The following is a 13,273-nucleotide window of genomic DNA, read 5'->3' on the forward strand; positions in this document are numbered from 1 at the left end:
AAAGGACTAGCACAAAGGACTATTTGGTATGCCCAACAATTGTCTCATTTGCCGTTAATTAACATGCTGATTCTCAAAGATATACCACTTCGATTTCAAGGAAATCCCAAGCAGACACGCGCAGATGGAAGATAAGGAATCCAGATCTGTGTAGCAAGTGCATAGCCAGAAATGAGGAAAATGCTGATACAGAAACGAGAGTTTTCCAGATTACAGTGGTTGTGGGTTTTTAAAGAGCAGCATATGCCAACTTAAAGGTATATTTGTATTATCGATTGCTCAGGAACACTAGTACAATATGTTAAAGGGATCAAATATATGGTGAAATAGTTAAACTAGTTTTTTGGCTATTCTCTGAGACCCTTAGGCAGGCCCCACTGTACTAGTGCCATGCCTAGTGCCTGCAACATTTCCATAAAATGTGCCAATCACTTTGCCTAGAGGCCCACACAGGCGGCACAGCTCGAAATGACAAACGAATTGAATTGAAATGAACTGAAAGCCAGAAAAGCAACCAAAGCCACTAGCATAAAAAACAGAAAGAGACAGCGAATGAGGTGGGGAAAGAGAGAGAGAGAGAGATATGCGCTGGGGCAGACAGAGATGGCAGAATGGCAATGGCAAAAATGCGCGCTGATTGGCATCTTATCGAGATGGGCCACTGTCCAATTGAGGGAAAATTTTTGCAAAAATAAATTTCGCCTTTTCAGCCACCCAAAGTGCAGTTGCTCGTATGTCGGAAAAGTTTTTACTTTGTGTAAATCAGATTACGGAAAATAGAGCAAATGTGCGAGAGTGCCATGCATGTGCCATGCTCGCTCTTTGATATTTGCCTTTTATGGACGGGCTCAATTAAAAATATTTCGCCTTTGCCGATTGGCATCGAAATGCAGCCGCTTTGCTTGCAAGTGGCCACAAGTTGCGGCCGCAACTTAATTAATTTGCCACACACTGTTTGCCACTGTGCGGCACAGTGGGCCAGACAGGTGGCCCATCACTTAAGGGCCACTGACATGTAAATGTGCCAAAAGTTCAACCGCAAAACTCATTAAAACTTGACTGCAGGCCACGAAACAAAAAAGGCAAAACGAGACAAGAAAAACAAACCCCAAAAAACGACACCAAACGAAAAACGAAAGAAAAACTTGGGGGTGGGGGAAAAACTTGAGCTTATCCCCTGAAAAGCGTGGCTAATGAATATTTAATAAGAGATTTTGAGGGGGATGGCTGGTCTAAACATGATTCAATTGAATGCAGTTAGCCGGGCAGTCGATTACATAAATTAACTCTGCAAAGGGGAGATCTTCTAGCATCCTGCCACGCGTTGCCCATAACTGGGAAATCGGGTGAAAGCTTATCGCATTTTCACAGCCAAACACCAGACGCTTATCGCGCGATACCAAGTGAGTTGCTTGGGTGCGTGGTGTGTGGGTGGTGGCTAACTGGCATCTTTAAATAATCATCAGGCATTCATCATCGTGAGGGTAACAATACAGCAACCTGCTGCGGCAACAAATGCGGAGGCTAAACGGCAGTCAACCCCCTGGGGTGGCCGGAAAACGGAAAAGGGGGCGGCCCCTTTTTCCCAGACACTTCATTTTAGTCACATTTAATCCCCGGGTGCGTGCGCTTCCTGTCCGGCAAAAACTCACGAAGAGAGAGTGTCCGATTCTGATGTTAAATGTGGCGTTAAATCGCACAGATCGAAAATCAATACAAAGTGGGGATGCTTTCGCGGGCTAATAGAGCTGATATAAACTAAATCTTTATGCTTGCAGCAAAATCTAGTATTTATTGCCTTGATTTTATCTGGAAACTAAGGGAAATCTCTGTTTTCTTTTCGCTAACAACTCTTTGTATTTTGCAGATATATTTTTTCATACTGTAAGCATATAATTTTGTGCAGATACTTACATTGTGCAGCTTGTAGTACAATCCGCAGGCGTTGCACACGGGCTCGCCGCTGGCATTGCGTCGCCAAAGGGTTGTGGTTGTGGTCTTGCAGTTGGCGCAGGATGTGCCCGCCCTCTTGGCCGCACTCTGCAGCGATTGCAGGGTCTGTAAGTGGAGGAAAAATGATACGAAAAAGGGTTAGATGGTGGCCAAAACTATGGTTATTCTTATGTATTTTTCATATCCTTAAAAAGTATTATGCTAATGCTGCAGCCACGACGGCTAATTGAACAGCGCCAAAACTAACGCACAAAAGTCAGCCACACGAACAAGAAACTGTGGCCCCTCCCCCTACGATTCTGCCTCCTTCCCGAAACAAAGTTGCTTAACACACCGGGCAACAACATTTTTTAGATGGCATACCAACAACAAAAAAAAAAAAAGAAAATGAAAATAAAACTAAACGAAAGAGTCTTGAGCCCAAAGAGCTGTGGAACTCTGAAACTCCGGGGACGGAGACACAGAATTGTGGCTGCCTTGCGTTCGACTTGGGTTAACAGCAGCATCAATTCATTAAAATGACAATTTTTACAAAACTGCCCAAAAACAACAGCAGCAACAACAGCAACAACAAGCTGGGATCATGTCTGTGCCACGCTTAAATTTCCACGAATTGGCTACAAGAACCGAGAATCGAGCAACGAGCCCAGAGAATCAAGAATCGAGAATCGAGCACCAAGAGCCAAGAATCGAGAGTCCCAAAACCCCAGCCTCTGTTCCTGATCCCTCCCCCCATTGCTGTAGTACAGACTTTGTCTGCGTTTTGGTCTTCGTTATGGCATGGCCCCCTCTACAAATGCACTGGAAACAATCTTACATATGAACCCTTATAAAAAAGTTATACCCATTATATAAAAACTATATATATTGATTGGGGAACAAATAGATAGAAATGATATGTATATTATATGACTCTGTGAAATATCTTAAAGAATAATGGATTTTTCGCTCGGTGCAGCCTTCCAGTTTGGCTTGTTCATGCTGCTGGTACAACACATGGCTACGAGGCCTTAAACTGGCGTTGATCATGTTTGACTTTGATTTTTAATTGTTGCCTCTGCCACAAGGGAATCGCCTTCGCCCTCGTCTTCGTCTTCGTCTCCGCAGAGTTTGAATTCGACTTCGATCTGCAGCTTGATCTCGATTTCGATCAGTTTGGTTTGGCTCTACTCTGCTCTGTGTGTCTCACCTGTTCCCGATTTGGCGATTAACATAAATCAGAGGTCATATGGCAAGGGAGCTGTGCTGAACTGGCGGTGCTGGTGCTGGTGTCTGCATTTTTTTTGGTGGCACTGTCTTGTGTTAACGAGCTTGTAACAATTTCTGCAGACAGCGCACGCGGACCGAAATGCCGGGCCGAAATGCGAAAAGTGAGAGATTCAAAATTAATTTCAACGCCTACGAGGGGTGCGATGGGTGAGGATAAACTGGAAGTTTTGTGGTAATTATGCTGCAGTCTCTCACTCGCCGAAGCGACGACAACTTGGCCGAAATGCTTAAGCGTATATAAATTAAGTTGTTAACATGACAATGCAACAAAACAGTTCGAGGAGCAGCGAAAACAGGATCACAGCCTCGCATTCCATTGCCCCATTCGGTGGGTGTGCGTTTAGCCAACTCCACCAACTTCTGTTGGCCAACAGTGTCACATTGATTCTGTGCCCTGACGTAACACAACATAAGGTACAGTAAGTACAGCAATCACGGACCCAACAATCGACAATCGGCAAATCGCATAAATCAATGTCACATCGCCTGCATGCAAAGTGCGAGCGAGAGGGGCATAATTGACTTCTCGGGGGGGGGCGGGGGCTTTGATGGGAAAATTGACAAACTGTCAGACATTGACAGGCGTTTGGGGTTTAATTGAAATGCAAAAAGCGCAAGCGCCAAAACAACAAAAGCAACAACAACAGCGACTGCGACAGCAAACACCCAAAACAAGATGGCGCTTGCGATTAATAAACAAAAGCAAAAGCAAGAGACATACAAGGAATGTTTCATGTGCCGCAACATAAAAGATAATAAAATGCTACCCCAGAAAAATGAAATGTTCCGAATATAAGCTTCACAATAAAAAAGGAAATCTTTATAATGAATATAATATGAAATCATACGTTTTCTAGCTTGAAAGAAACCTAGTTTTAAAAACATTTAATATTATATTTTTAAAAACATCTCTGGAACTGAAATTAAATTGCTACAATTTTGACCTCCGTTGTTTTTCCGTTGGCATTGTGGTTTTCAGTGTTGTGGCCATAAATTGTGATTTATCAATGCATGACAAAATGCGTTTGCATTGTTATACTCCCCGGCACTCGCTGTCTCTTTCTCAGCTTTAATATCGCTCTCTTTCGCTCTGCTGGCGGCCGCACATTTGACACCTTTTGCTGCGCTCTGTGTGATTTATATATTTTCAAAATAAAGCTCACAAAATGGACGACTCGTCTTCTTATCGCCGAGATTTTTCTTTGCTTTTGTGATGTTATGCAAATTTCGTTTTCATTTCACACACAAGAAACGCACACAAACACAGGCATTTAAATATTTAATTGTAAGTGAAACACAGAGCTAAAGATGCCAGGGGATTTTGAGGGGGGGCGGGAGGGGAAACGGGTGGCTAAGGCTAAGTAAATATGTACCGAGTAAATAGATGCTCCCCCTCTACACTGCTATTTATTGCGCAGCTTTTGTGCGCTCTCTTTTCGAGTCGCCGTTCAGTGGCAATGCCCTTTGCCATCTGAGATACGAGCCGGGACACAGTCAAGATGCTGGCGAAGAAGTGGGGAAGCATGGGGGGCTGTGGGGTGTTGGGGAGGAGGAAGGACGAGTTTCTGCCCAGTGGATGTTATATCCGTATCTCAGTGTAACATCTTTCACTTGGGGCAGCATCTCTGTGCAGCTCGCTTTTCAGTATCTTCTCCTGGCCCAGCACTTGGCTGTAAATGTATCTGTATCTGTGTTATCTAACAAAACATTCATTAAATTTTTCCCAGTCGCTTTTCAGTCTACCCTTAACTTGGCTCACAGCGCATGGCCGCCCCCTCAATCTGGGGGTTGTTTTGGAGCCACCCACTCACACATATAGATGTATGTATGTGTAGTATATATCAAGGGAAGATAACTAAAGATAGCGGGGCAGAAAATTTCTATATCTGATGCTGTACATCGGGTGGGTGCAGGAGCAAAAAATGTGGGGACAAAATGGGGTTTGTTGAGTTTGCGTCTGGCACATGGCAGTTACATTCAGAACGGTGAGCGCGTATCTCTGACTGTGAAATTTAATTTAAAAATTCAAATTTTATGCTCTCCTTTTTCCTTTTTATATTTACTATATGTATGGGTTCCTGGCAAGTGGGCGTGACTCAGTTCGGTTTGTGGCTTTCCCTGCAGCTAATTTGACTAATTAAAACATCAGCTTAACTCATTTCCATGCTCAAGCTGCGACCTGGCACGAAACTGTTGCTAAAAATCACACCTGCCCCTGCGGAGTGGAGTTGGCTATAAAAAATCAATAAAATGTTATATGGCCAGCAAACAGAACAAGCCATTAATGTCGCTCATTAATGCTGCTCAATGAATTTTACGATCCAGACTGTGGCTTTTACTGGGGAGGTTTACAAATAAAACGGACGAACATTCGCCTTTTTTTCTGTCCCATGCAAATGCTAAAATGTCAACGGGCCTTTGTTGTGAATTTTAAGCAGCCACAGTGGCTACCAGAGTTTGACCCTAAACACGGAGAAATTGGCAGGTATTTTATGTAAGCTTTAAAGTTAAATAAAATATGTTACAAAGCAGATATGACATGATAGATGCTTAAATGCTTAGAAAAAGTCTATGAAATATGCCTATCTTTAGTTGGTAATAACACTGAATTTTCTTTTAGTGCTGTGACTTGCATTTAAAGCAAACTATAGTTGCAATAGACAACCACCCTGCCCCGCCTGCCGTAACCTTAGCTCCCATTGGAAGGCATGAAAATCGTCATTAATATTTGTCACTGGCCATTGAATGGGGGCAGCGCGAACCTAAATAAATTATGGAGCCGGCCAAGAGGCAAGGTGGAGCCAGTGGAGCCTCGTGGTCAGTGGCTGACCAAAATGAATGTGCGCTAGACACGCGCACCACCCCCTCGCCCCTGGCACCACTTCCCCCGCACTAGTCAACCCACCTAACTGCGTGTTCATTGTCTGTAAATAAAATGGAAAAGGGTTGGAAAATGCATAAGCAACCCTTTTCTGGTGGGGGTGTGTGCTGTAACCTGTGCAAAATTATGCATTTGCATATTAAACAGTCACCATAAATTTGGCCGCTGGAAAGGGAGGGCGAGCAAAAGCGAAAGCAGCTCAAAAGCTGCTGAATTCCCGCTTAACAAGCTTACTAATAAATAAAAAAAAATAAGTATAATATATAAAAAGAGCTGATACAAAATGAGAGGTAAGGAGACGAGACAAAAGACTGGCTTGGCCTTAATCATCGGAGGGCAACCCTTTTGGCTGGGCTGCAGCCACATTTGAGCCCTGGTTTGAGCCTCTTTCATTATTATTATTGGCACGCCCCGTTTTTGCGTTGCGTTGCGCTTCGTATCGTTAATTTTTAATTGATCTGCGCGGCTGCGGCTGCGGCTGCATTGCCTTCTCTTCGCCGATCAGGTTCGTCAGCTCGCTGTTGTGGCCCCAAGTGCATTTTAATAACATTAGGCCCCCACTTAACAAGATCTCCTAGCGCCCCAAATAAGAATAACCAAAAAAAAAATAAAGCAAAATAAAGCAAAAAACAAAAACACCGAGCAAAACAAGCTTAATGCCCGCGATTGCGTATACGCCCCGTTGGCTGCGTTCCATGATCAACATGATGAAGAGGCCAAAAGGAGTAACGTGCATTGAACTTTTTTGCCAGCTTGCCTCCTTTTTCGTGATTTTATTTTATTTCGTTCCCCTTCGATCTGCTTTAGTTTTGATTTGGCTGTCGTTCGATTATCGATCGTCTGCCCTTGTGCATTTAATTTCTGAACGTCACAGCCTACAATCGATTCGATTTTCCCACGGGGAACCCGAGATGCCACAGCTGGCCCCAAAATGTGTTAATTAGTTTTCCCCCTCTCTCTATGCGTCTCTTTCATTTTCTTGTGACTCTCTCTTTCTCAGCTTCTCAGTGGGTTGGCCACAAAATCCGTTGGCCCGCTGCGATCGTTTAGGCCTGGTTTATGGCTTTAACCGCTGGCTGTTGAGCTGTTGAGCTGTTAGCGTTGATATACGCCCGCGGATTAATAATTAATTAAGCTCTATTCTCCAAATGCATTCATAAGCGATTGTGTCAAGTGTTGATGGGTTTATTGTTGCTAACGACGATTTCCAAATGGCAATCGACAGCGCTTTTCTTGGTAACGCTCAAGCACAAAGCAGCGACATGCAAATGTGACATAAGCCAATGTAATAAGCGTAAGAATAAATAATTTTTAACTTTGTTGTTACTTCGCTTTTTATTTTTTTTTTGCCATGACGTGGCCGTCGTTTTGTTCAATTTACTGTGTGAAAATTCGCATAAATTAAGCTGGCAGCAACTGAGGCATAAATATTATGCAAAATGCAAGCGCCGAGTCTCGCCCCTTTTCGCCCCCCCTCCCCCTCGATGCCCCCCTGATTATATAAGTCACGATCGGCGAGATGAGCAGCTGCCTGTTGACTGCGATTGACCCCAGCTAAAGTTTAGTGTTCTTTGCGGATTTGCGGCTCTTAAACATGGATTGGCAATTAGCTATAGACACAGACTGTTTTTGAGGTGTAGTAATCGGAAATGATTGTTGGAAATTTGAGGTAGGTTATCATATTTATGTTGATATTTGCAGAAAATATATACTGTTTTTCCGCCATTTCGAGCTGCACTATCTGACAAATGTGACAAAAGCCACTCAAGGCTGCAAATGTAAAGGCTTGGCTGCTTTTGAATGGCAGCGGAGTAAGGGCAGGGGCAGCCTGGCGGCTAAAAGCGAAAACAAAACGAAACGTTAACGCTTATAAAAGTTTTCGGGCCTTATAATTAAATGCAATTATTGCGACGCCAGCGGGCTGCTTAGCCAGAGTTCAGCAACAACAAAGGAGCAGCAGAACAACGGCGGAACAACTGGAAAAACATATGTAAGCGAATGGGGCCGGCAACTGAAAACAGAAAACTGAAAACAGAAAACTTAAAACCGAAACTGAAACTGAAACTGAGTTGCGGGCTAAAATACATAAATTAAAAATTTGCATTGTTCTGTTTCCAAGCGCTCGGGGTTCGAACAGCTATGTATATACAACCAAACAAAATCCAACACAACACAACACAGCAGAGAAAAAGAGAATATTGCTGGGCCTTGCGCTCGAAGAGTAACGACTTGTTGACTGTTTTCATACAATTCGGAAATTTAATTAAAGGCGGCCCCAAAGCAGACAATGAGGACCGGTTCCCCGCCCCCTTTTAGCTGCAGGTGCAGCAGCGCATCAGCGTCGTATGCAAAAATCGCCAGCAAAAGCCAAGCCAAGCGAAATCGAAGCCAAACTCCAAGCTGCAAGCTCCGAGCTCCAACTTGACCCTCGCCTCTCGTCCGAAGATCAATACAATTGCCACCCAAAGAGTTTCGGGGCCAATTCACTGTGATTTCAATGGTCAGCCCTCGGCGAAGGCCGGCTAAACACAATTGAATTGCATTTCAAGCAGCTAAGGACATTTGAAGTTGATGGGCCGCATCCTGTGCGACCCGACCGGCCGGAGTGAAGGAGTGAAAGGAGTGAGTGGCTCGACATTCGGTCCATAAGTCAGCTGAGTGCCACATAAATTTTAATTTGTTGCATATTTTGTCAACGTAGAAGTCCAATGGATCTGCGAGTGAGGCGAGTGGTCGAATGGCTGGGATTCAGATGGGGATCCAGCTGTGAATTTCTTGGGAATTCCCTACGTCAGCGGGGATCAGTGGGGGGGGGATAATAATGGTTTATTTATGTTAATGTTATGCAATCAAAACGCATACGAATTTAAATGCCAATAAAAAATCAACGCCGAGCCACGCGAAGGCAGTGTTTAACAGTTTGTTTGTTTGTGGCCGTGTTGTTATGGTTGTTGCCTGCCTTTTTACGCATCTTTAATAGACCAATTTTTCGTGTGGCTGGCCTCCTCGCGTTCGTTGCCCAAGTCTTTCGTTTCGTTGCGTACTGGCGCCAATCAAAAAATAAAACGACAAGAAAACGAAGAACCCAACCTGACCGCGACAAGGTTACAGATATTTTCATAGTTTGTTGATGATCCAGCTCGATAAGAAACCGTAACCCACACACAAACTCCGGCTGCTGTCTGATTATGTTTTTAGTGCGCTAAGTGATAATGATGATGCACCTCGATCGTTATCAGCCAGCATTCAAATCGAAAGCATTTTTCCCATACCCATACCCATACCCATTCCCATACCCATTCCCATACCCAAAACAGCTCCAATCAGGGAAACGTAAAGAGTTTCTGGTTCCCGGAATCGTACAAGTATTATGACATTTGAGAACTTTCACGCTGCTTTTTATGGCCTTTGGCGACAGAAACGTGGCCAGAGATTGATGCTCATGTGCAGCGATTTCCCAGGAACTGCGTCCCATTCCCCAATACAGTTGCTGAATTTATTAGTTAATTTGATCGAATGTGTGGATGCTTGGCACAGCGGGTAGGCATACATACATACATATATCCGTTTATCAAGCATTTTAGCTATTTAACTATTTAACTTACCAGTCTTCGCTTTGGCTTAATCAGCGGTCGGTTCTGGCCGTTCATTTTGTAGTACAGGCCACAGGCGTTGCACAGATAGTGTCCCGTTCCATCGCGTCGCCACAGTGGCGTCGATGTGGCGCCACAATTCACACACTCGCGTCCCTCTGCAAAAATTATACAGAATATGCATTTACTTAATGGCGTTTCGCAAAGATCAAATTTGCTCTAATATTATAGATGATTTGTTACAGTCTAAATGGAGAAATACACATATTACTTTTTGTAATTAAAGTTTTAGTTGCAGACATTAATGATGTGTACAATGTGACCTGAAAAATGGCTTTAATGGGGACATTATTTCTCTCCGTGTCGCATTCTTGGGCGACTGTGTTGGCGAACTTTCTTGGGGCACCGCCGTCCGCACATTTGTATGGGTTAATGTTAACCCAAAGCGCGCGACAACGACATGATGCACAGCAGCGGCAGCAGCAGCAACAACAACAGTGGTGGTTGTTGTAGTAGTAGAGGGCAACATTTTTCAGCTGTTTCTCAGTCATTTTGATGTCTTTTGTTTTTCGTGTGTATGTTGCTCGGTTGTGCTGTATTTTTCCTTAGTTTTTTCTTGGCTTTACCCATTCCATTCCATTCCTTTTCTTTTTTTCATTTTTTTTTTGGGTTGCTGGGCAAACGCATGGAAGCGGAAATGATGGATTCGCTGGGGTCGGCTGTGTAGCCCCGTCTCTTTCGCTAGGCCTGCTTCCGTCTCTCTCCCGCATTGCCGCTGCTGACTTTACACATTTTAATTAAGCAGCGACAGCGGCTCCGTTCTAGTGACTGCAGTTGCGACTCCCTCTATCTCTCTCTCTCTCTAACCGGAGCTGGCCCTCTCGCTTGCACCCGAGGGCTAACTGTAAGTCAGCCTCATTTGAATAAGTTTAGTCATAATTTGTAAGCAGAGTTGATTTGACCCGAGGGAGCGAGATGAAGTTGCAAATGTAACGCGTTATTAACGTTCCATATTACAGTTGTCTTCTTTGGGGCCCAGAGTTTTCTCTTTGGAACTTTTGAAACACACCCCCACCGCCCCCAACTGTTGCCCCATTCACTCACTTAATGACGCCACTAAATGGGCTTCATTATTTCGGTTTGTTTTTGCGTTTAATGCTTTGTGTCTGTGCTGTTTGTTGTGCGCTTGTTTTGAAATTGAAATTTAGTCATAAAGTCACTCCCCCGAAAAGTTCCCCCTCCACTCCCCCTCCACATTAGCTATGCTTAAAAGAAAACTGAAAGATTTAACGCTACTTTTTGGTGGCTCTGGCGTAATTAATTAAGCCAACCTTTTTACATGGCCACATGAGCATAACTTTTTATTGAATATTAGCCACTGGCCACAGGCGCGCCCAAAACCCACAAAAAAGCAGAAAAGCAAAAGGTTAGGATCTCATTAAGTGCGTTTGTCAACCGGTCGCCTGCTGAAATGCCATTAGGGGAATTCCAGTTGCGTTTTGATGACAGAAGCGGGCTTTAATTTCATTTTTCGGACGGTTTGCCTCACGTGATTTGGTTCACGCAGCTATTGTCACACGTGTCCTGCGGTGTCCTGCGGAGTCCTGTGGCGTCCTGTCTCCTGGCATGCCAGGCATTTTGTTACTGAGCTTTCAAAGAAATTAACTAAAGCGCTCTGCGTGTTTTTCCCCAACTCCCCGACGACAGCATGTGGCAAAGTAATCTCTTTGGTTTGTTTTCCTGTTCTTTTTTTTTTTTTTTTGTGAACTGCTCCAGGCGCGTTAAATAAACAGTTCATTTGTTTCATTTAATCGCAAGTTTGTGCTGCCTTGGTTTATTTTTCGTGGATTTTTGTTTGGTTTTTATGGCACTTTTTAATTGCCGCAGGGCGTGTTTTCCTTTTTCGTTTTTTTTTGCTTCGACGACGCAAAAGTGCCGCCAATCAGTGGAGCAACACCCACTGAATTAAAAGTGCATAAATTATGGCAGGGCGAAGAAAAGTTCTGCTGTTTGTCTCTCGAGCAGCGAGAAACTGCGAATTTCTGTGCGTTTCCTATGCTCGTTTTTTGTATCATTCTCTTGGCCATAAATTTTCACCTGTCCCAGTCATGCATATTAATGGCAACATCTGTCTTCGGTTTGCGCCTCGAACAGAAGCAGTTGGAAATTGAAAACTTTATGCATTTATTAGTTTGTCATAAAGCAGAACAACGGAAGGTTTGCATTTAGCATAAAAGCCGAAACTCCCCCATGCAAGTTGCATATTAAGCCATAAAGTGTGGCTAACCATTGTTGCTGGTTTTCTATGGGGTTCTTCAGCTTCCCGGAAAGTTGCGGGGCTCCGCGGCCAATCGGAATAACCGAGGAATAACTCGGCAGTTAATAAATCAAACGTGTTAATGATGTTTTTACCCTATGTGCCCACTTTTGACAACACAAAAAGGCAGCAGCAGCAGCAGCCAAGTTGGCCGAAATTGAAAGGGAGTCAAGTCCCAAAACGAAGTTGGCTGCTGCGCACGCGCACTGGGAATTCTTGGTTTTAACTGCATTTTGATTCGATTCCTATTTACTACGAGTATAGCGATCCTGGGACCTCATCTTTGCTGTGTGTGTGTGTGTGTGTGACTGTGTTTTATGGCCAAGAGGCATTTGTTTTAGATTTTCCCTCGGCTTTGTTTTGGCTTCAATTTGCCTCCACTCTTGTGGCTTGTCCCTCCTCTGTTTTCTCTGTTTTTTTTCCTTATTTATATACTCGTATTTTATTCATTTTCATTTTCCAGTGAGACACGTAGCAGGTTGGGCTATGATTTAGTAGCCTGCTTATAACTGTTTTCCACCTATACTCCCCCCACCACTTACATCATCTTCTGTGGTCCATGGGCCCAGTCATCTGGCTGTAATTTCCTGGAAATTTGTGCACACTTTGGTATTTCTTCGTCTGCGTTTGTTTTTTACGGTGTGACATTGTCTGGGTCCCACAAATAAGAGGAAAAAAAGTGACTCGAACCCAATCCCAAACCCAATCCCAAACCCAAACTGAAACTGAAACCGAAACTGAACCTGTTTTTAGGGCCTGATTTGGCAGCCTTCTTCTCTTGGCCATCGTCGTCTGGGGTTTAAAGGTCCAACTAACTGTTGCTGCTTGATTTGACATTTGGCGTCAGTGGGCCATAATTGTCTAGAATTTATGTGTTGTACCTTTTTCTCGTTAATTTGTTGGACTTCTCATGCATGTGGGCATGTGAGCGCAGTGAGAGAGAGGGAGATATTATCCTGAGAATCTCCGCTTTTAATTAGTTGTTTGGATTAATATACAGATTTATGGGCTGGTTAGGATAGTTAAGATAGAGACAATTACTGGTGAGCAAGACAAAAGACACATGGATGTGTGAGTAAATAGTAGTTGTTGCTGCTGTTGTTGTTTATTTTGAAAATTTCCAATAAAAATTCCAAAATGAAAATGCATAAAATACTTGAAAAGAACAACGAACGAATGAAATTAATTAAATTGAACAAAAGTGGCAGGACAAAATGAAAAGTATGCGCCTAGTATGAATAATTGGCACGCTGCCTGCAT

General features: G+C 43.7%; 1 protein-coding gene across 2 annotated transcripts in view; it reads right to left on the reverse strand.

Annotated features, from left to right (window-relative positions):
* Nucleotides 1-13,273, reverse strand: part of LOC122621091 (GATA-binding factor C) — a 32,606-nt gene that overhangs the window by 3,548 nt on the left and 15,785 nt on the right. For both annotated transcript variants that reach the window (XM_043798841.1, XM_043798840.1), the window contains exons 4-5: nt 9,709-9,854; nt 1,915-2,058 (exon numbers count right to left, since the gene is read on the reverse strand). In XM_043798841.1, coding sequence (XP_043654776.1) covers nt 1,915-2,058; nt 9,709-9,854 — 290 coding nt within the window. The remainder of the gene's footprint in view (nt 1-1,914; nt 2,059-9,708; nt 9,855-13,273) is intronic.

This window comes from Drosophila teissieri, chromosome 3R (assembly GCF_016746235.2).
Source record: "Drosophila teissieri strain GT53w chromosome 3R, Prin_Dtei_1.1, whole genome shotgun sequence".
NCBI classification, from domain to species: Eukaryota; Metazoa; Arthropoda; class Insecta; order Diptera; family Drosophilidae; genus Drosophila; species Drosophila teissieri.